General features: G+C 49.8%; 1 protein-coding gene across 1 annotated transcript in view; it reads right to left on the reverse strand.

The window, feature by feature from the left end:
* LOC140410474 (CUB and sushi domain-containing protein 1-like) overlaps positions 1-23,157 on the reverse strand; it is a 3,392,839-nt gene that overhangs the window by 591,390 nt on the left and 2,778,292 nt on the right. The window contains exon 30 of the mRNA XM_072498599.1: positions 20,239-20,433. Coding sequence (XP_072354700.1) covers positions 20,239-20,433 — 195 coding nt within the window. The remainder of the gene's footprint in view (positions 1-20,238; positions 20,434-23,157) is intronic.

A 23,157-nucleotide genomic window follows, 5' to 3' on the forward strand; every position in this document is an offset into this window, starting at 1 on the left:
AGCTTTGTTGTTTAAGGATGGCATCCGGGCAATAGTAAGGGATGATATTGGTGCTATGGAGGACAAGGTTGAACCAATTTGGGTGGAAATCAGGAATAGTAAGGCGAAAAGGTCACTGATAGGAGTAGTCTATAGGCCACCAAATAGTAACAGGATGGTAGGGCAAGAAATAAGCAAAGAAATAACGGATGCATGTAGAAATGGTACAGCGGTTATCATGGGAGATTTCAATCTGCATATTGATTGGTTTAACCAGGTTGGCAAAGGCAGCCTTGAGGAGGAGTTTATAGAATGTGCCCGGGATAATTTCCTGGAACAGTATGTAATGGAACCTACAAGGGAATAAGCGGTCCTAGATCTGGTCCTGTGTAATAAGGCAGGATTGATTAATGATCTCATAGTTCGGGATCCTCTTGGAAGGAGCGACCACAATATGGTGGAATTTAAAATACAGTTGGAGGATGACAAGGCAAAATCAAACACTAGTGTTTTGTGCTTAAACAAAGGCGATTACAATGGGATGAGAGAAGAGCTAGCTAAGGTAGACTGGGAGCAAAGACTCATGGTGAAGCAGTTGAGGAACAGTGGTGAACCTTCCGAGTGATCTTTCACAGTGTTCAGAAAAGGTTCATACCGACAAAAAAGAAAGACGGTAGAAAGGGGAAAAATCGACCGTGGATATCGAAGGAGGTGAGGGAGAGTATCAAATTGAAGGAAAAAACATACAAAGTGGCAAAAATTAGTGGGAGACTAGAGGACTGGGAAGTCTTTAGGGGACAACAGAAAGCTACTAAAAAAGCCATAAAGAAGAGTAAGGTAGACTATGAAAGTAAACTGGCTCAGAACATAAAAGCAGATAGTAAAAGCTTCTACAAATATATAAGACAAAAAAGAGTGACTAAGGTAAATATTGGTCCTTTGGAAGATGAGAAGGGAGGTTTAATAATAGGAGACGGGGAAATGGCTGAGGAGCTGAACAGGTTTTTTGGGTCAGTCTTCACAGTGGAGGACACAAATAACATGCCAGTGACTGATGGAAATAAAGATATGATAGGTGAGGACCTTGAGATGATTGTAATCACTAAGGAGGCAGTATTGGGCAAGCTAATGGGGCTAAAGGTAGACAAGTCTCCTGGCCCTGATGGGATGCATCCCAGAGTGTTAAAAGAGATGGCTAGGGAAATTGTAAATGCACTAGTGATAATTTATCAAAATTCACTAGACTCTGGGGTGGTCCCAGAGGATTGGAAAGTAGCAAACGTGACACCACTGTTTTAAAAAAGGAGGTCGGCAGAAAGCGGGTAATTATAGGCCGGTAAGCTTAACTTCGGTTGTCGGGAAAATGCTGGAATCTATCATTAAGGAGGAAATAGTGGGGCACCTGGAGGGAAAGTGTCCCATTGGGCAGACGCAGCATGGATTCACAAAGGGTAGGTCGTGTCTGACTAATTTGGTAGAATTATTTGAGGACGTTACCAGTGCAGTAGATAACGGGGAGCCAATGGATGTGGTATATCTGGATTTCCAGAAAGCTTTTGACAAGGTGCCACACAAAAGGTTGCTGAATAAACTAAAGATGCATGGCATTGAGGGTAAAGTGGTAGCATGGGTAGAGGATTGGTTAACTAACAGAAAGCAGAGAGTGGGGATAAATGGGTGTTTCTCTGGTTGGCAACCTGTAACAAGTGGTGTCCCTCAAGGATCAGTGTTGGGCCCGCAGTTGTTCACAATTTACATAGACAATTTGGAGTTGGGGACCAAGTGCAATGTGACAAAGTTTGCAGACGACGCTAAGATGAGTGGTAAAGCAAAAAGTGCAGAGGATACCGGAAGTCTGCAGAAGGATTTGGATAGGTTAGGTGAATGGGCTAGGGTCTGGCAGATGGAATTCAATGTTGCCAAGTGTGAGGCTATCCATTTTGGGAGGAATATCAGCAGAATGGATTATTATTTAAACGGTAAGATGTTAAAACATGCTGCTGTGCAGAGGGACCTGGGTGTGCTGGTGCACGAGTCGCAAAATGTTGGTGTGCAGGTGCAACAGGTGATTAAGAAGGCTAATCGAGTTTTGTCTTTCATTGCTAGAGGGATGGAGTTCAATACTAGTGAGGTTTTACTGCAATTGTCTGGGGTGTTGGTCAGGCCGCATCTGGAGTATTGTGTTCAGTTTTGGTCTCCTTACCTGAGAAAGGACATATTGGCACTGGAGGGAGTGCAGAGGAGATTCACTAGGTTGATCCCAGAGTTGAGGGGATTAGATTATGACGAGAGGTTGAGTAGGTTGGGACTGTACTCATTGAAGTTTAGAAGGATGCGGGGGGATCTTACTGAGACATATAAAATTATGAAGGGAATAGATAGGATAGATGCGGGCAGGTTGTTTCCACTGGTCAGGGAAAGCAGAACTAGGGGGCATAGCCACAAAATAAGGGGAGGTAGATTTAGGTCGGAGTGTTGGAGGAACCTCTTCACCCAAAGGGTTGTGAATCTCTGGAATTCCTTGCCCAGTGAAGCAGTTGAGGCTCCTTCTTTAAAAGTTTTTAAGAAAAAGATAAATGCCTTTCTAAAGAATAAAGGGATTCGGGGATATGGTGTATGGGCCGGAGAGTGGAGCTGAGTCCACAAAGATCAGCCATGATCTCATTAAATGGCGGAGCAGGCTCAAGGGGCCAGATGGCCTACTCCTGTTCCTAGTTCTTATGTTCTTATGTTTTTGAGTCTGTTCGTGCGTGTTCTCAGACGTCTGTATCTCCTGCCCGATGGAAGAAGTTGGAAGAGTGAGTAGGCCCGGTGAGAGGGGTCTTTAATTATGCTGCCTGCTTTCCCCAGGCAGCGGGAAGTAAAGATGGAGTCAATGGATGGGAGGCAGGTTCGTGTGATGGACTGGGCAGTGTTCACAACTCTCTGAAGTTTCTTGCGGTCCTGGGCCGAGCAGTTGCCATACCAGGCTGTGATGCAGCCCGATCGGATGCATTCTGTGGTGCATCTGTAAAAGTTGGTGAGAGTTAATGTGGACATGCTGAATTTCCTTAGTTTCCTGAGGAAGTATAGGCGCTGTTGTGGTATTGTGCTTTCTTGGTGGTAACATCGACGTAGGTGGGCAAGGTCAGGTTTTTGGAGATGTGCACCTCTAGGAATTTGAAACTGCTAACCAGCTCCACCTCAGCCCCGTTGATGCTGACAGGGGTGTGTCCAGTACTTTGCTTCCTGAAGTCAATGACCAGCTCTTTAGTTTTGCTGGCATTGAGGGAGAGATTGTTGTCACTGCACCACTCCAGTACGTTCTCTATCTCCCTCCTGTATTCGGACTCATCGTTATTCGAGATCCGGCCCACTATGGTCGTATCGTCAGCAAACTTGTAGATGGAGTTGGAACCAAATTTTGCAACGCAGTCGTGTGTGTACAGGGAGTAGAGTAGAGCCTCAGCATTGAAGACAGCGGCCATCTCGCGCGCTTTTCCTGGAGCCCCACGCATGCGCGATGAGAACGGGATAATGAAGCGGCCGACACCCACATTGCGCAGGTGCAAACTTCGACCAACCTCACTGCGCATGTGCGACGACGTACACCGCGTCACGACGCTGACGTCATGACGTGCCCGAACTGTGGCAATGCCCACTTAAAGGGACACTGCCCTGCAAGAGGCAGGCGATGTTTAAACTGCGGGAAGCCTGGACACTTGCAGCCTTGTGAAGGTTTGCACCACCAGTCAGAGGCAGTGCTCCCAATTCCGACATCGGCACTTCCAGAATGTGCAACGACGATTACAGGATTCTGATCCTAGCAGTACAACGGATCCAGAGGACGAGTGCCTGGAGTCTGCCTACCGAGTGGGCATCATTACCACACGTGAACATGCCACACCGAACTCATTTCGCATTCAGTCCATCCTCGCTGTGGATTCGGAGGACGAATGGCGTGCGGTGATGTAGGTCAACCGCTGCTCCATCCAGTTCAAGCTGGACACAGGTGCTTCTACCAATCTCCTCTCACAGGAAGACTTCAAACCCATCAAAAAGCCCCCAAGGTCCTTCCAGCAGCCTGCCAGCTCCTGGACTATAACGGTAATGGCATCACGGCACTGGAGTCCTACCATCTACTCGTCTCCAACCGGAGTACCCATGCACGGCTAAGGTTTGAAATTGTCAAGCCGGACAGGGCATCCCTACTGAGTGCGCATGCCTGCAAAAAGCTAAACCTGGTGCAGCGGGTTTACTCAACAACATCCTCCAACGTGAACCTTCAAGCTGGCTTTGACGACATCCTCACTCAGTATCCAGATGTGTTTGACGGGGTGGGCACTTTGCCATATCAGTACAAGATCCCACTGCGACCTGATGCCAAGCCAGTGGTCCCGGCTCCGCTGAAGGAGCACCTGAAGGAACAGCTCGAGGAGCTGCGGCAGCAGGGGATCATTTCAAGGGTAACCGAACAGACTGACTGGGTCAGCTTGATGGTGGTGGTTAAAAAACCCTCTGGAGAACTGCGCATCTGCATTGATCCCAAGGATCTCAATCAGAATATAATGCGTGAACATTACCCCATCCTGAAGCGGGAGGAACTCACCAGTGAGATGGCACATGCACGGTTTTTCACAAAGTAAGATGCGTCACATGGATTCTGGCAAATCCAGCTGGATGAGTCCAGCAGAAGGCTCTGCAACTTCAATACACTGTTTGACAGGTACTGCGATAACCATATGACGTTTGGCATCGTCTCGGCATCGGAGATATTTCATCGCATCGTGGAGCAAATGATGGAGGGCATCAAAGGGGTTCGTGTGACGGATGTCACCATATGGTCCACGACCCCTGAGGAGCATGTTTCCCGTCTCCAGCAGGTATTCCGCCGTGTCCACGCTAATGGCCTGAAGCTGAACAGGACCAAATATTGCTTTGGCATGTCGACACTCAAGTTTCTAGGAGACCAGGGGCGAGATTGTCCGACCCCCCGCCGGGTCGGAGAATCGCCGGGGGCTGGCGTGAATCCCGCCCCTGCCGGTTGCCGAAGTCTCCGGCACCGGAGATTCGGCAGGGGCGGGAATCGCGCCGCGCCGGTTGGCGGGCCCCCCCGCGCGATTCTCCGGTCGGATGGGCCGAAGTCCCGCCGCTAAAATGCCTGTCCCGCGGGCATAGATTAGACCACCTACCTTACCGGCGGGACAAGGCGGCGCGGGCGGGCTCCAGGGTCCTGGGGGGGGCACGGGGCGATCTGGCCCCGGGGGGTGCCCCCACGGTGGCCTGGCCCGCGATCGGGGCCCACCGATCTGCGGGCGGGCCTGTGCCGTGGGGGCACTCTTTCCCTTCCGCCTCCGCCACGGTCTCCACCATGGCAGAGGCGGAAGAGACTCCCTCCACTACGCATGCGCGGGAATGCCTCAGCGGCCGCTGACGCTCCCGCGCATGCGCCGCCCGGAGATGTAATTTCTGCGCCAGCTGGCGGGGCACCAAAGGCCTTTCCTGCCAGCTGGCGGGGCGGAAATTCGTCCGGGCGCCGACCTAGCCCCTTAAGGTTGGGGCTCGGCCCCCAAAGATGCGGAGCATTCTGCACCTTTGGGGCGGCACGATGCCCGTCTGATTTGCGCCGTTTTGGGCACCAGTCGGCGGACATCGCGCCGTTTCCGGAGAATTTCGCCCCAGATCTCTCAGTAGGGCGTGTGCCCCGACACAGACAAGGTGAAGGCGATCGCAACCATGACGGTCCTAAGAAGGCGATATTGCGCTTCCTGAGCATGGTCAATTTTCTGGGCAAGTTCACCCCAAACATGGCCTCACACACCACGGCCCTACGAAACCTAGTGAAGAAGTCCACTGCCTTCGAGTGGAAGGCGGCCCATCAGGCAGAGTGGTTGGAGCTGAAAGCCAAGCTCACCACTGCACCCGAATTGGCATTTTTCGACCCAGGCAGGGAAACGAAAATCTCGACAGATGCGAGCCAGGATGGCATCGGTGAGGTCCTGCTGCAACGCGATGACACTTCATCCTGGGCACCGGTTGCCTACGCATCAAGGGCAATGACATCCACCGAACAAAGGTATGCACAAATCGAGAAGGAATGCCTGGGCCTTCTCACTGGCATTCTCAAGTTTCACGACTGTGTCAACCACCTACCTTCCACAAGGGCATGCCGACATTCACATTCGAGCCGGATCACAGGCCCCTGGTCCACATTATCCTTAAGGACCTGAACGACATGACACCTCGGTTGCAGCGCATCCTCCTCAAACTCAGAAGGTAAGACTTTGACCTGGTCTACACGCCTGGCAAGAAGCTCATCATTGCCGATACACTATCCCGCTCCATCACCGTGCCTAGTGAACCACTGAACGTCATCCGGCAAATTAAGTTACAGGTTGAGTCACAGGTGCAGCTGTGTGCTAGCACCCTCCCGGCATCTGATGAGAAGGTGATTCGTATCCGTGAGGAGACAGCCAAAGACCCCCTCTTGCAGCGTGTTATGCAACACCTAGCTAATGGCTGGCAAAAAGGGCAGTGCCCTCAATTTTTCAATTTGCCCGTGTTATCCCCGTCAGACACTGTTCGGGTCAAGATCCCTGATGGAGGCTGGTCAGCTCCAGCTGTCGTTGTTCGACAGGCTGCTCCCCGTTCGTATGTTGTGCGTCTGGCTGATGGTTCTGTTGTGCGACAAAACAGACGGGCACTGCGCAAAGTTGCCTGCCCACAACCACATTCTTCTCCATTTCCTTCTGTTGTTTTGACACCTCCTGATACCTCGACTCACGAGGCCACCAGTCAGGCTTCAATCCCGCCCATCAAGGCGCTGTCGTCCCCACCACCACCTCTCCGGCGCTCGACCAGGATCAGATGCAAGCCACAGAGACTGGACTTATGAACATTTGTTCTGCTTGCTATGTTCTGTGTTCTCGCATTAGACAGCTGTTTTCACATGTACGTATGTTCACATCCACTGCATGCATATATGTTAATATTGGCCTATTTTTGTAAATATGTTCACATATGTCATCCAAACATTAAAAAAAGGGGAGATGTCATGATATGCAGACAGACACATAATGATATACAGACAGGCAGCTAATGGACACAGAGAATAGGACATGACCAATAAGCAGGCAGGACACTCAGATGTGGGATCTGACTATAAAGGACACGTGACACTCACACTCCACCTCTTTCCACTGATGAACATCTAGAGAGTTAGTCAAGGGTGTTGTTACAATCTCATACGTCCACCACATGGCTAAGAGCTAGTCTGGTTCAGTCAGATAGAGTAACCACACTTTAGTTAGCAGAGAGTCGAACGCACAGAGAACTGTGCTAACTGTGCTATTAGTTCAATAAACCTGATTGAACTAACTTCAAGGTGTGGAGTATCTTCCTTGATCTAAGCTGCATCCAGTTGCAGCCAGTGTTAGGCCAGTGTACCTAACACGACAAGGAGGAGTTGATGAGGTGGCAAACCCCTCCACCCTTTACTTTGCCTGATGACGCGGTGCGGTCCGCCCGGTGAATTGAGAAGCCTTCAGGTTGTATGGCACAGTTCGGTGAGGCGGGGCGAGCCATCTCTGTAAAACAGAGCACACAGCAGTCTCTTACTTCCCTCTGAGAGGTATGTCTAGCGTTAAGTTCATCCAGCTTGTTTTCGATCGCTTGGACGTTTGCCAGGAATATGGTGGGGAGAGGGGTCTTTAAACCGCGTTGCTTCAGTCTAACCTGCAGACCGTCGCCTTTCCCTCGCTTCCTCGGACTGCGGCTGGATGGTGCCGGGATCCGATGGGAGACGTCAGCCCTTGTGGAAGGTAGGTGGTTGCGTCTGGCAGAGTCCAGGGCGCTGGCGGGGACCAGGGCGCTGGTTAAGTTTCCGGGGTCGGTCTGGCAGGGTCCCGGGCGCTGGTTGAGGTAGAGCGGTTTCTAGGGGGGGCATGTTTGCGATCTGGATGGGTCCCAGTGTTCTGCGGGCAAGTGAATACCTTGCAGCGCGTTTGGGTCCTCGCGCGGGGTCTCCACCATTTCAGGGGTCCTGGATCGTTGGCAGGGACTTCCTGAAGCAGGTTGGGCTGAGTCCCGTGGTCTGTCCCTCCCTGGGCGCTCCTACGGTCGGGTCTTGAAGTAGGCCCGGTCGGGCCTCCACGTGGATTTTTCTTTCTTCCATCTCCCGGTAGGTCGGGTTGCTGGGTGGGTCTCTCCGGGTCGGGTCGCTCAGCGGCATATCTGCATATTAGACTTGGGTCCAGTGTGTTAGGGAGCTCTGCTGTGTGAATAATGGGTTTTGGCGCATTACCTAAAGAGGTAGGTTAGTGATTAGGTTTAGGGTGGCTCACTGTGGAACGATATCACATCCCCTCCTGCCCAACTCCACCACTGATGCCGCTAGCAAATCCCCTCTCTGTTCTGGTGCTCAGTTTTCCATCGCATGACATCCAATATAATGCGACACAGCTTCCCTTTAAGCGGAATAACCGGTCTTTAAGAATAGCACACTTGATGCACCATGCACAATATCAGCACAATATTGTTCTCGGGCATCAAAAAGTAGCAGTATTCTGGGAGCAGCTCAGCTCGTGAGTGCTATGAAGCAGATGGACAGGCTTTAAAGCCCTCCCTGTGGCAGGTCTGGTGGTGAAGGCAGGAGGGTCCCCACCTCCTTCAGCCGAAATTAAGCTTGTGGCAGGAAGATCCATTGACGGCCTTCCCGCCCTGCCACCAATTAAGGGCCTTAAGTAGGAATTTAATGTCCATATAAGGGCCACATCCTGCCACTGCACCAGCACCAAGCAGGGGACCCGCCATGTAGGAAGTCCAAAAAGTGCAGCCTGTCAGGATTGCTTGTGAGCTTCAAGGGAAGGAACCTCGCTCAAAGGCACTCAGGAAGGTGGGTGACAACTAAGAGCCACCCCTGCCTTCGCAATAGAAACCACCCTCCCTTCTTTACTCCATGCGTCCCCACCCGGTAACCCCCATTGCTCGTGTGTATCTTAGTCCATTCTTGAACCTGGACCTCAGGTCAGTGTATTACAGAGAGCAGCCATTGCATCCCCAGTGGCACTGCCGAGCAATGAAGAATTGCCAGCCTCTGATTGACTGCCACCTCTCTGGGACAACATCCCACCATCCCCCCCATTCTCCCCTCTTAGAGTCCTTGATTTCAGGGTAGGCCCACTAATATCCCAGTTAAATGCCTGGTTGGTATTTGAAGTGGCAGACCTTCAGCTAGAGATGATACATGGCAACCACTGATTCTCCAGCTGGCGGGCATGCTCCTCACCATTTCCATTAAATACAGCCTTCAATGGGTGCGCCAAATTTGCATGCTGCCCACCTTGACCAGTAACAGCGAGGACAGTCACGATTTATGATCCCTGTGCCCAAACACTGTGATACAGGAATTTCCAACCCTCTGTTCATCAGAAAACAAAAAATATAGGTAATATGAATAACATTTCTCAACTAGAAATCAGAGTGATCTTCTTTAATGAGCTCAATGATAGAAAACGCATCTTTGTGTTCAAACGATAATTGCCATGTCAATAAGTCATGAGACATTGGTAACTGATGGAATTCATCTGTGCTTCTCAGCGTATATTTCAGCTTAATGACTAGTTGAGTTCCTCAAAGGTATGAAAACGAAGGATGCTGCAACTGTTGCCTCTTGCGTTCCCTATCTGTATCAATCAGTAATTCTTGATTTTTAAGGTGATTTGTTGAATAAAGCAATGGCAGACTATTCAGAAAGTAAAGGCCATTCTGCCAAATAATAAATGCGTTCATAATACCTTTTGCATGCATTTAAATCATTCTCATCTGCCAAAAACAAGGCATTTGCAATTTCAGATCACCCACTGTGGAACACACAAGTCAATGGAAAGATTTTATGCAGCGCTCGATTAAAAATTGAGTCCTCTGTTATGTAAGTATATGTATTCAAATTGGCTTGAGCATATAAATGCAGACTTATACTCTGAAATATTCTTCGCCCATCAAATAAAAAGGCATTTATTAATTCAGGAAAGTCCACAAAAGACGATATTCTGCCCATCTTTGCACTGATTTTGTCAATCACTTGAAAACCCCCATGAAGTATTACAAAGGAAGTGAAGAGAAACTAACAGGCAATTCCTATTGGGACTGTTGCAGCTACTGGCCACAGTTATACACAAAAATAAATAATTGGGATTAATTGCGTTTCTCGATGAAATTGTGAGTATTACATTTATTTTGTTGTCGGTTCAGTAGTTTCAGTATTTTCTTCATTTTTTGTTATGTTTATTGTGATATTATGCCACTGCTTAAGAGGGTCCGAGGCAATGATCTGCACCAGGAATTAATTTCCAAATAGCACTCCTAATTTTGGAAGCATCGCTTCCCAAAGATGCCAGCCAGATGTTGCACTGTATTCTGCATTCATGAGCATTAATTTACATCTAGTTACAATCTCTTTGGCAACCATTAACTTTAAAAAAAAAAATTTTAATCTAAAATCCCAGTTATTTACAAATAGAAGATTCCATGGTTTAAAACTTAAGGGGCGGGATTCTTCGACCCCCCCCCACCGGCTCGGAGAATTGCTGGGGGCCGGCGTGAGTCCCGCCCCGCCGCTCCGACGCCGGCTGCCAAATTCTCCCTCGCCGTTTTTTTGGCAGGGGCGGGAATTGCGCCGCTCCGGCAGAGGCCCCCCCGCCCCGGCGTTTCTCCGCTCCGCGATGGGCCGAGCAGCCGCCCGTTTTCGGCCAGTCCCGTCGGCGTAAATTACACAAGGTTCTGACCGGCGGGGCCTGGCTCTGCGGACGGCCTGCGGAGTCCTCAGGGGGGCGCGGGGGGATCTGGCCCCGGGGGTGGTGGGTCCATGGTGGCCTGGCCCGCGATCGGGGCCCACCGTAAATCTCCGTCATGGAGAAGAAACCCTCTGCGCATGCGCAGGAATCACGCCAGCGGTTCTGGGACCATGCTGGCGCTCCTGCGCATGCGCCAACTCTCGGCGGCCGGCGGAGGCCCTTAGGCGCTGGCTGGTGCGGCGCCAGTCACTCCAGCGCCGGCCTAGCCCCCGAAGGTGCGGAGGATTCTGCACCTTCTGGGCGGCCCGACGCCGGAGTGGTTCACGCCACTCTTCGGCGCAAGTACGGCCCGCCCGCCGGATACCGGAGAATCCCGGCCAAGATCTTTTACTGTACAAGAATCAACAAGGCAAATACTAAATGCTATCCATCCCATGCTCTCAATTCCAGAAATAGCATGAATTTACAGACAGATTGTGATTGAATAGAAACTATAAATTGCTCATTAAATGGCAGGTGAGACAGATCTGATGAATTAGCTGAGCACTCCACTCAAATTTTGATGATCACACTCGGTTCTTTAAACTCTGCGCAAAATTCTCCACCTCGCAATCCCGCAAATGCAAACCGCGATCAGGCGGCGAATCGGGCATCTGGCCGATTTGGGTGCCATGCTCCGTCTCTCGCTTGTGGTGATAATGAGGTATGCGTCCCGTGTGGGCGATGGCATGTAAAACCGGCATTTGCATGCATTTAACTGTGATTAGCGGGTTGGACAGTGTGCTCTGCCCATCCGTGATGCTCTGCTTCTCTCAGGCGGAAGTCTCGCGGGTGTGAATTACTACAAGTATTTACAAATGTTAATTTGGCTGCGGAGTGGGAATGGGAGGCTAAGGAAATACCAAAAAACCATCAAAACCTCTCAGGCTTGCTGGAGGATGGTTTCCTAGGCTGGGGGCAGTAGCAGGTATTGACTTGGTGCACCCCCCTCACTGCAGTCTGTCTTTTAAACACACCCTTTGCTGCTCACACTGCTGAGTGCTGCCTGTGTCCTTTAAATGCTCAGAAGGCCTCTGATCATCTGGTAAACGACCCAGGACGCCCTTCGGAATGCCCTCATACCCCAGCTGGATCATCAAGGGCCAAGCTCAATCAGGAGCCCACGGTGTTGGCACTCCTCAGAAGTGTTGCCATCGCAGAGGAAGCAGGACTCACCCAAACCAGAGGACACCAACACCGCGTCCTTTGGAATACACCCTTATTTCCTTCCCCTTTCAGGACAGAGGACACACCAGTGAACTGCACCCGTCCAGGCCACCAGCTATCTCCACCTGATGAGACTGGCAGCGCTGACTGCCTCTGCCATCATTTACCTCCCAGGCAGCGTTCAGGAGGGCAGATTTGAGTCTGCAACCCATGCAGGGGAATAGGGTGTCCCTCCACTCCTCACTGGAATGGAGCTGTGGATCCACTTCGGACTCTTAACCTCACGGGGCAGATCTTCTGTGAACCACCTTGGTGACTGCAGTGAGTATATGGTAAGTGAAACGCTTAAAAACAGCTTCAGCTGCCAGGGACTTTGGTACTCACTCTGGCCCCAACGGTTGCAGCTCCCTCTGGGGTGGGAATTGCTCAGATTTAGCACCGGCAGAGTGCTGAACCATTAGTATCCTGAATTGCTTTACAAAAAGTGCCCCAATGGGAAGGCGAACATTGTACGCAATTCAGTCCCAACGTCAACATTTAGTCTCCCAAGGGCGGCGCGGTGGCACAGTGGTTAGCACTGTTGCTTCACAGCGGAGGAACCCAGATTCAATTCCAACCTTGGATGACTGTGTCGAGTTTGTACTTCCTCCCCGTGCCTGTGTAGGTTTCCTCCGGGTGCTCTGGTTTCCTCCCACAGTCCAAAGATGTTCAAGTTAGGTGGATTGGCCATGCTAAATTGCCCCTTAATGTCGAAAGGTTAGGTGGGATTATGGGGTAACAGGGATAGGGTGTGGGTGTGGGCCTAGTTATGATGCTCTTTTGGAGGGCCGAATGGCCTCCTTCTACACTGTCGGGATTCTGTGATTGAAATGGAGAATTTCACTCTCTGTCTTCCTCACAAATAATTTTAGCTCCTACCTGTCCTGGAGCTAGTCTGATCGCCAACTTGCAGCAGCCAACAACCCCAGGTTCCACAGGCACCGTCTTCACCATAAGTGGCACACCTAGTATGCTGAATTTGCTCAACTCAGACTGGATGATGTCGATCCCCCTTCAACTAACAGAAATTGCTGCAGCAATTTATTATCAGCTTCCAGATATGACCTGTCTACTTCAGCTTGTTGATACTGCAACGATGGACTCGTCAACTGCTACTGGCCAGCTTGGACTGATCTGTGTCCTTTTATATCTTTCAACCAGGGTCAGTTTCCAAATCTCAGGTTGGCTTTGTTTCCTCAGAAACCTGGTTGGGGTGGGGGGGGGGGGGGGGGGGCGCAGAGGGGAGTGAAGAGAGAGAACGGGGGGTGGTGGGGGCAGAGAGGAGTGAGTCAGTTTTCTTTCTCGCTCTACCTGTTCCATTTCTGCTTCCCTTTTCAGTTCAATTTCCGTTTTAGTTAGTGTCTGCGTAAAAGAAAATTTAAAACACAGATTGCCTCACAATATATGTTGCATAATGATCGCCCTACTTCTCTTCCTAGCCCCCACTTGAGCTGGTATTGCAAATGATTATAGTGAGCAAGTTTATCGGTCTGGAATATTGACTCTAATGCTGCCAGACCGGCTGAGTGTTTACAATATTGTCTATTCTAATTCTAAATGGTTACATCTCTTCAGATATTGTCTATTCTCTTCAAGTCTGTTATCTCACCCTACTCCTGAAGTAAACCCACCCTTCAATGCCTATCCTTGCAAACACATGCCAATTCTCCAAACTTCTTTTCCTTTCCTACGTCCTTGAGAGGTTGTGACCTCCAAAATCAATGCCCATTTTTCTTGCAGATCCACTTTTGAACCTCTCTGAACAGGTTTCTGTTCTTGTCATAGCACTGAAATGGCCCTAATCAAAGTCACAAAGCAATCTTACCGTGACTCTGGTATATTAACCTTCCTAATCTTTCTCAACTTTTAAAAACAATTGTTTACCACACCACTCTCTTCCAATGCCTCTCCTTTGCTATCCAAGTCTGTTGGACTACCCTTGTCTGGTTCCATTCTTACTATCCGGAGAATCTCCTGTAAAAGCTTATTTTCTTCCTACACCTGCACCATTCTGTCAGAACGACCCTTGCCCTACACTCCCCATCTTAAGACATGTTAACAATTAATACATGTTTAGCCACGACATCTTGTTCCACCCCACCACCATCTTTCTCAACTTCCTGCTGCCTCTTTGTTGTCAGATGGTTTGTCCAAAAATCCATTCATGTATCAGCCACAATCTCTTACAGTTAAGTACTAGAAACGTCAAAACAATTATCTTGACCCTTGTTGCCAATTCAGTTCCCTGGCCACAAATTTCTCCCTCCCTCGTAAGTGTCCCAGGTTGGTCCAAACTGTTTTCAACCTCACTGACATGGGTTGATCTTCTGGTGAGTGCTGCTGCTGATCTACCTAGCTGTTCCATTTCAGGCATTTGATAGCCTGTAGAATCATATGAAGTTTTCCGAAATGGACATCTACGTTTTCTTAGTGTCCAAAAAGGTTAGGGGAGGTTATTGTGTTATGGGGATAGGGTGGAAGTGTGGGCTTAAGTGGGTTGGTGCAGACTTGATGGGCCGAATGGCCTCCTTATGCACTGTATGTTCTATGTTCTAAGACCTATGTTCTATGACATCACTTTAAATGCAGTATTTTTTGAGGAAAGTAGTTGCATTCTATATTTTAAAAGTGGGCTCTTTAGTTATTTTATTACAATATGATGCTGAATTAACAGGTACTGTTTACTGACATAGCTGAGTAATCACTTGGGAGACTTTAATCTTTGAGAATTTGAGTCCATGATGATAATTATAAATAGCTCAAGACTTCACAGTTTTTAAAAAAAACCTTCAGAGTACAAGCATCGAACGCATTTCAAAACTTCTAAATTTCTAGATTAACTATTTTTGAATAAAACTAATTCATTTTGAAAGCGAGAATTGGTCATTGTTATTCAACATATTGGAGTAATGAAGATGCAGGGAGTGAATACCAAAACATGAATAAAATTGAGCTGACATATGCTGTTGGAAATGATAACATCAAAGTTCAATTCACCTCGAAGCATTAAGTGATGCTTCAAGCTCATCTCCACACATTAAATTCCCAAGTTGTTCCATTCCCCTAATAGCAGACATGTTTGTGGTCAGCTTCTTTGGGATTGAATTTGGAGCAGAAAAGATTGCACATTCATACACATGCATAGATCCCAAAATGACTGGAAAATTATATTAAATATAATTATATATAAAAAGACCAGAGGCTGGATTCTCCGTTTCAAGGACTATGTCCCAGGCTGTTGCGAAAACTCTGTTCTTTTGTGCCAGAAAAACTGGCGTCAAAAGGCTCCCCCTTGTAGGGGGCTAGCAGGCAGCTGTTGTGGAGCTCGCAGCTCCAGCTGCCGATACGGCCCACTCCCCGGACTTCCGGGTCAGAGGCCACAGACCTGGACCACGGAAATAATGCCCCCAATCGGCTGCACGCCCGACCCAACCGCCCGCTCAGAAATACCCCAGTCCTGAATGAGGCCCCCCTGCCCTCAGATCGGCCCGCCCCCGACTATGGCGACCGCGGACTGAGTCCGCAGCAACCTGACAAGTATCGGCCGGTCAGGGGCAGAGAATAGTGGGGCGGGCCTCTGGCAATGGCGTCCGGTGATAGATAATCGACGGGGCGCACTCCCAGAGTATGCTTCTTTTTGGATGGGCGAAGAATCGCTGAACCGCCGCATCCCGATTTCATGCGGGATTCTCCGCCCGTCGCCAAACGTGTTTTCGACGTCGGGGTGCGGAGAATCCAGCCCCAGATATTTCTGGCAAATTGTGTGCGTCAAAATTTACCAACTGCATTTTTCTCAACTTTTTCTCACTCCTGCGCCAACATTCTGCAAGCTTACAGAGAGTCAATTATTTCAGTTAGTACACTACAAACGTGTAAGCCTAGATAGTTTCATGATCATGCCTCCTGGAGGGGGTGAAATGTTTAGGAATGGTTTGGAGTCAAATTTGAGGACTACACTGGAGCACACATCAATGTGCACTTTGGCATAGACTATGGACACTGGAATCCTTCCTTATTTACAAGATTTCAACAAATTAAGGGGTACTCCCGATTCAGCACGGCAATTTTGCGTCTGCGATCACTGTGAGCGCAAATGGCGACAGTATACAAAGGATCTTGCCAGTGAAACTCATTTACTGATTTCCCCCACTACACCTCCCCTCCCCCACCCCCCCTGGCCCCCCTCCCCACTCTCCCCCAACCACCCCAGCTGGTAACATCATGGGTTTCTGGCCCCAAAATGTTGGGATCCTTGGGCGAAATTCTCCTACCCGCCCCGCCACATTTCTGCCCCGACCGGCCGGCGGGAGTCTCCATAACACCGGCCGGTCAATGGGGTTTCCCATTGTGGGGCAGCCCCATGCCGTCGGGAAACCCCCGGGCGCCGGCAAAACGGAGACTCCCGCCGGCAGAGAATGACGCCCCTTATTTTTAAAAATAAATTCAATGGCTTCTCCGCTGTATAGTCTCCCCACAATGGGATTGTCACGCCGCTGAGGTTTACAATAAGTTTTTAAAAACAGGAACTAGCCAGGGTGCACAGGTAAGAATAGGTCCCGGTGAATGAGGAACATGACCAGGCATAATCCTTGTATTTTCCCCTCCCCCCACGGCACTTCCTCCAATGTTGGGGGCTCCTCTAGGAACCCCTTACCCCTGGGACAGCTCCTTATGGCAGGGGGTCCCCAGGTTCTTGGGGGAGGGGGATCCCATGTCTAGCGGATGGCTCCCATGATCATCGGGGCTGGGTTCAGTTTTTCCTATTGGAGTTCAGGACGCCCTTTCGAAATGGCACCCTGATCTCGGGATCACTGGCTTTGCCGACTTTTTCCGGTCCCATCCCACCGACGTGACATCGTGGGACATGCCTGCAGATTTTCTACTGCCCACAGTGCTGCACAATGTGGTGAGAAAAAACGACTGTACAGCTGGCGAACTGCTATCCTCGCATCAGCCAGCACACTGCAGAAAACGGAAAATTCCGCCATTCTGCCAGATTTGAGGTAGCTGCCATTTGCATATTTGTGCTGAAGTATCACAGGAGCTAAAATGACTAGCAGCAGATGGTGTCATGGGAGAAAATCAACCTATCGCCATGGATATCAAATCTAGCCTTTGCACAACACAAAAATTTGCAAACTTAAGACTCTGCGTCGACTTTAAGTGGCCAACAAAGCTATCACTATGGACAAAATTCCACTTGCTACAATCTATGAACTATCAGTATAATTTTCAGTCCAAAGTGGCTGTTGCATAACTAACGGCATTAATCCTGTCAAGTGACAATCACCTGTGAATGCAATGGCAGACTGAGTGATGTAACCAAATTTTACTTGCCGCAGGTGGGATGAATGGAGGAGCAGCACACATGTAACTATAGCGCGTTACAAATAATGACATAATCTCTTCATTATTCATTAACTCCTGTAACATTTATGTATTACTAGTTCTTAACAAGTCACTATTTTGGCACAAATAATTTCCAAAGTATGTGGCGGGATTCACGCAACGCCGGTCCGCCAATTCTCCGGTGATCAGAGATTCGGCACCATTAGTGTCGGTGCGGTCGGCTTTTATGTTGCGGGAGTGCCCTGGTTGGGGGGGGGTAGGGGGGAACGGACCCAGAGAGGGGCCTCCACGGTAGCCTGTCCCGCGATCGGGGCCTACCAATGGCGGGCAGGCTTATCCTGGTCGGGGCCTATGTTACATCAAGAATATAAGACCATAAGAACTAGGAGCAGGAGCAGGCCATCTGGCCCCTCGAGCCTGCTCCGCCATTTAATGAGATCATGGCTGATCTTTTGTGGACTCAGCTCCACTCTCCGGCCCGTACACCATATCCCCAAATCCCTTTATTCTTTAGAAAGGTATCTACCTTTTTCTTAAAAACGTTTAAAGAAGGAGCCTCAACTGCTTCACTGGGCAAGGAATTCCAGAGATTCACAACCCTTTGGGTGAAGAAGTTCCTCCTAAACTCGGTCCTAAATCTACTTCCCCTTATTTTGAGGCTATGCCCCCTAGTTCTGCTTTCCCGACCAGTGGAAACAACCTGCCCGCATCTATCCTATCTATTCCCTTCATAATTTTATATGTTTCAATATATAAATCCCCCCGCATCCTTCTAAACTCCAATGAGTACAGTCCCAGACTGCTCAACCTCTCGTCATAATCTAATCCCCTCAACTCTGGGATCAACCTAGTGAATCTCCTCTGCACTCCCTCCAGTGCCAATATGTCCTTTCTCAGGTAAGGAGACCAAAACTGAACACAAAACTCCAGATGTGGCCTCACCAACACCTTATACAATTCCTCCGTGCCGGGCCCCTGCAGCTCTCCGCCATGTTGCATCGGGGCCAGCTTGGAGAAGGCAACCCATGCGCACGCGTGGACCCACAGCGCCCGTTCTGACGCCGGTATAGGCAGCTGGAGCAGCGTGAGGCTCTCCAGTGCCGTGCTGGCCCCGTGCGCGGCGTTGGATCGCTGATCCTAGAGGCATGTTGACGTCGGCGTAAAACGCTCCGGCATTAATGACGGCGTCAACACTTAGCCCCAGGATCAGAGAATCCCGCCCATGATTTCTTTTTTCCTATTAGAAAAAGACAAGGGGCGCGATTCTCCGATCCCCCACCGGGTCGGAGAATCGGCGGCAGCTGGCATGAATCCCGCCCCTGCTGTGTCCCGAATTCTCCGCCACCAGAGATTCGGCGGGGGCGGGAATCGCGCCGCGCCGGTCGGCGGGAATCGCGCCGGTTTGCGGGCGTACCCCGGCGATTCTCCGGCCCGCGATGGGCTGAAGTCCCGCCGCTGTCAACCCTCGCCAGCCGGCTTGGATTAAACCTCCTTTTGAACGGCGGGACAAGGCAGTGCGGGCAGGCACCGGGGTCCTGGCGGGGGGGCGCGGAGCGATCTGGCCCCGGGGGGTGCCCCCACGGTGGCCTGGCTGCGATGGGGGCCCACCGATCCGCGGGCGGGCCTGTGCCATGGGGGCACTCTTTTTCTTCCGCCTTCGCCATGGTCTTCACTATGGCGGAGGCGGAAGAGACCCCCTCCCCTGCGCATGCGGGGGATACCGTGAGCGGCCACTGATGATCCCGCGCATGCGTCGCCCGGCGAAGTCCTTTCGGCGCCGGCTGGCGTGGCGCCAAAGGCCTTTCCCGCCAGCCGGCAGAGCGGAAACCGCTCCGGCACAGGCCTAGCTCCTCAAGGTGAGGGCTTGGCCCCTAAAGGTGTGGAGAATTCCGCACCTTTTGGGGCGGCCCGACGCCGGACTGATCCGTGCCGTTTTTGGTGCCGGGTAGCGGACATTGCGCCGTTTGCGGAGAATCCCGCCCAAGGAGTCCTCTTTGAAAATAGAATTGGTGTAAAATTAAAGCGTTGAATTTCCTAACACGTTTACAGATCTCTGTAGTAATTTTAGCTGCACAATAGTCTAGTGATTGTTCTAATCCTGCCAAAGCTCACATTGAAAAATTAAAACCCGCCAGAATCACAGGACTGTTAACAGTGCAGGAGGATGGGCATAACGTTGGCACAGAGGATAGCACTGCTGCTTCATGGCACGGAGGTCCCAGATTCGATCCCGGCTCTGGGTCACTGTCCGTGTGGAGTTTGCACATTTTCCCCGTGTTTGTGTGGGTTTTGCCCTCACAACCCAAAGATGTCCAGGATTGGCCACGCTAAATTGCCCCTTAATTGGAAAAGAATGAATTGGGTAATCTAAATTTTAAAAAAAACAGTGCAGGAGGAGCCCACTTGGGCTGTCACATTCACACCGGCTCTCCTAATGGGCAATGCACCTAGTTCCATCTGTCGCTTTCTCCCCATAACCCTGCATTCTTCCCTCTTCGGAGAACAATCCAGTTCCCTCCAGAATTCCTCGAATCACCCCACCACACTCTCAGGCAATGCATTCCAGGTTTTAACCACTCGCTGCGTGAAAACGTTTCTCCTCATGTCTCCATTCAAGCTTTTGCCAGTTACCTTAAATCACTGCCCTCTGGTTCTCGATCCTTCCACCAGTAGGAACAGTTTTTCCCGATCTACTCTGCCCAAACTTCTCAATGATTTTGAGTATCTCTATCAAATCCCTTGTCAACCTTCCTTTCTCCGAGGAAAACAGTCCCAACTTCTCCAATCTACTTGATTGTGAATAAAGGCAGCTAATTTTGATTAACATCTCAAAACGTTGTACACCTAGACATGGCATCTTTGCCCACTTAATTAAATCTATGATTAACATTACCATTGCAAGATGGAAGCGCTCTGTTCCAGACTGGTTTCCCATCTTCCCCAATGATGCATGTGATTGTAGCAACATTTGCTAATTGGTAGCCAGGATCACAATGATAGGTAACAGTGGAACTGAGTTTAAAATCCAAGCCAATACGTGTGCCATTCATTATGTTTCCAGGGTCAAAGCATGCTTCTCGTGGTTTCTCTATAAGAAAAAAAAGAGTTAAAATCACAAAAAGGAAACATTTCAATGCAATGGGGATTAACAAATGATTGAAAACTGTCAATGTTCTATTGTCAATGTTACAATTCCAACTGTTAATACTGGACAGGTCGGGTCCCAGAGAGAAGCCTGGCTAGATACATGTGGGGCGCGATTCCCCGATCACGGGACAGAGTGTCCGCGCCGTCGTGAAAGCCGTCGCCTTTCACGACGGCGCAAAACGGGCGCGGGCACTAGCGATTCTGGTTCATGCTGCTCCAGCCTCACTTCCTGGCGCGCACTTGGGGCTGCGCCAACCCGCGCATGCGCAGTGGCGACCCACCAACCCGCGCATGCGCGGTGCCTTTACGGAACGCGCCGGCCCCGATGAAACATGGCGCGGCGGTTCTGGGGCCGGACGCGCAACAAAGTAGGCCCGGGGGGAGAGAGGCTGGCTCGCCGATCAGTGAACCCCGATCGCGGCCAGACCCCATCGGAGACCCCCTCTGGGGACGGAGCCCCCCTCCCCCCCCCACACAGGCCGCCCCCCGACCCTTCGCACAGAGTTCCCGCCGGTAGCGACCTGGTATGGACAGCGCCGGCGGGACTCTGTATTTTCCGCGTGGCCACTCGGCCCATCCGGGCCGGAGAATAGGCGGCTCGGCTTCATGCAGCGGCCCGCTACCGGCTCCGCGCCAAATGCGCCGGCGCAAATGGCGGCAATTCTCCACACCTCGGAGAATCACATGCCAGCGGCGGAGCGGCGTGGCGCGGTTGCGGCGATTCTCCGGCCCGGCGCGGGGCTGGGAGAATCGCGCCCCCTAACGTTTTACTGGAAAACATAAAATAAAGTAACTGAACAAATTCACAGGAGTCTGCTAATGAACATTTAACACAAGAATAAAATATTTATGAAACAAGAATAAAATTAACTATATTACACCAGAAAAAAGGTTGGAAAGATCTAAATCCCAAGATACCAAAATGCTTCAATCACAGATTCCTTTGCCCATCAATATCTTTACAGACATACAAATTCAGAAATACAAAACATTTTATAATTATCTATCTTATACTCCAATATTTAGTATAAATATGAGGTACATGTGAATTAACAGGCAAACTGTGGTCAGACACCCAAAAAGTCAATGACAGATGCAACCAAAGCAAATTCCCTGGATTTCTCAAAAACGTACCCTGACATTTGTCACATTATGAGCCAACCAATCTCTGAAACTATGACTTTCTCATGACATTTTCAATTCCCACATTTAAGAACTGGCCTTGGAACTCTTTCTAACTATTGCTCCCACTCAGATGACTTTGATAAGGATCTACCCCCAGGATTTCAATCTTGTCTAGAGAATTTCCTTTCATCTGGAACTCTAAGCATACACACACTTCGCCTTCTAAGCATAATTTACAGATCTTTGATTGTGCCAAGCAGAACAGCATTGTGTCAAATGGTCTGCGGTGTAAGTCGCCAACTTTAAGCCGTTTCCTCCGATCTTCAGGTCTTTTATCAAGCCTGTTGCACTTCAAGTCAGCTCCTCGCAGCTCTTACTCGTTAACTTTGAGCCTGTTTGTCTTTCCCTTTCATTTAACTTTACATCAGGGACCGGTTTCTAAACCCTGTATTTGTCTCTGCCTGGGACTTTCTTCAGGGTCCTCTTTCTGTTCCTTTGGGGCATTCTCCCAGTCCCCCTCCCAGTATCTTGCTCCTGAGGATACCTTTAGTATTGTCTCACTTCCTCTCTTCTGCACAGGTATGCAGGACTGTTTTCCCACCTGAAGGTTGGAAACAAACCACTAACTGTGCATGTGTGGCCCTTTCCTGGCTGGCGCACATGCAAATGTCCTGAGGCCAGCCTGAAACTGTAGTTCCTGAACTGCGGTTGTCAATTCAAAACAAAGATAAGCATTGGATTTTGTTAACTATGGATTCTGGAGGAGCTGGTCAGTGACCAGTGGAAAAGAATTAAGCATATGGACATGCCTATGAGGAGCAGGAGTACACTATTTGGCCTCTGAAGTCTGCTTCACCATTTATAGATTCATGGTTTGATAGGTTCATGGTTGATTCTGGTTGTGGCCTCAACTCAACTTTCCTTTTGATTCCCTTCCCAATCGAGAATCTATTTGACTCTGTCTTTAAATATTCAATGGACCTGATTTCACTGCTCTCTGGGGAGGGAGAATTCTACAGATTAATGACCTTCTGACAGAAAACAATTCTCATCTCCAGCTTAAATGGGAAACTTCTTTAATCTGTGTTCCCTAGTTCAAGTCTCTCCACAAGGAGAAACATTCTCTCAGCATCCATCCTGTCAAGTCCCCTCAGGGACTTGTATGTTTCGGTAAGATTACCTCTCAATGACCAACAAGCCCAACCTCTCCTCGTGAGATAATCCTCCTTCCCCTTCCCCCCAACCAAATCCTCGCATCTAGGCATCAGTTGAGTGAACCTTCTCTAAACTGTTTCAAATGCAATTAGATGCTTTCTTAATTAAGGAAGTATCAACTCTACATAGTACTCCACATGTAATCTCAACCGAGTTCGGTACAACATTAGCAAAGCTTCTCTAGTTTTATGTCCCATTCCTCTTGCAATAAATGCCAACATTCCATTTGCCTTCCTAATCACTTGCTCCATCTGCTCTTTTGTGAGTTCTGTGCCAGGCACTCAGATCCCTGTGCACCATTTAGTTCTATTTGCAATCTCTCACA

Source organism: Scyliorhinus torazame, chromosome 4 (genome assembly GCF_047496885.1).
Source record: "Scyliorhinus torazame isolate Kashiwa2021f chromosome 4, sScyTor2.1, whole genome shotgun sequence".
NCBI lineage: Eukaryota > Metazoa > Chordata > Chondrichthyes > Carcharhiniformes > Scyliorhinidae > Scyliorhinus > Scyliorhinus torazame.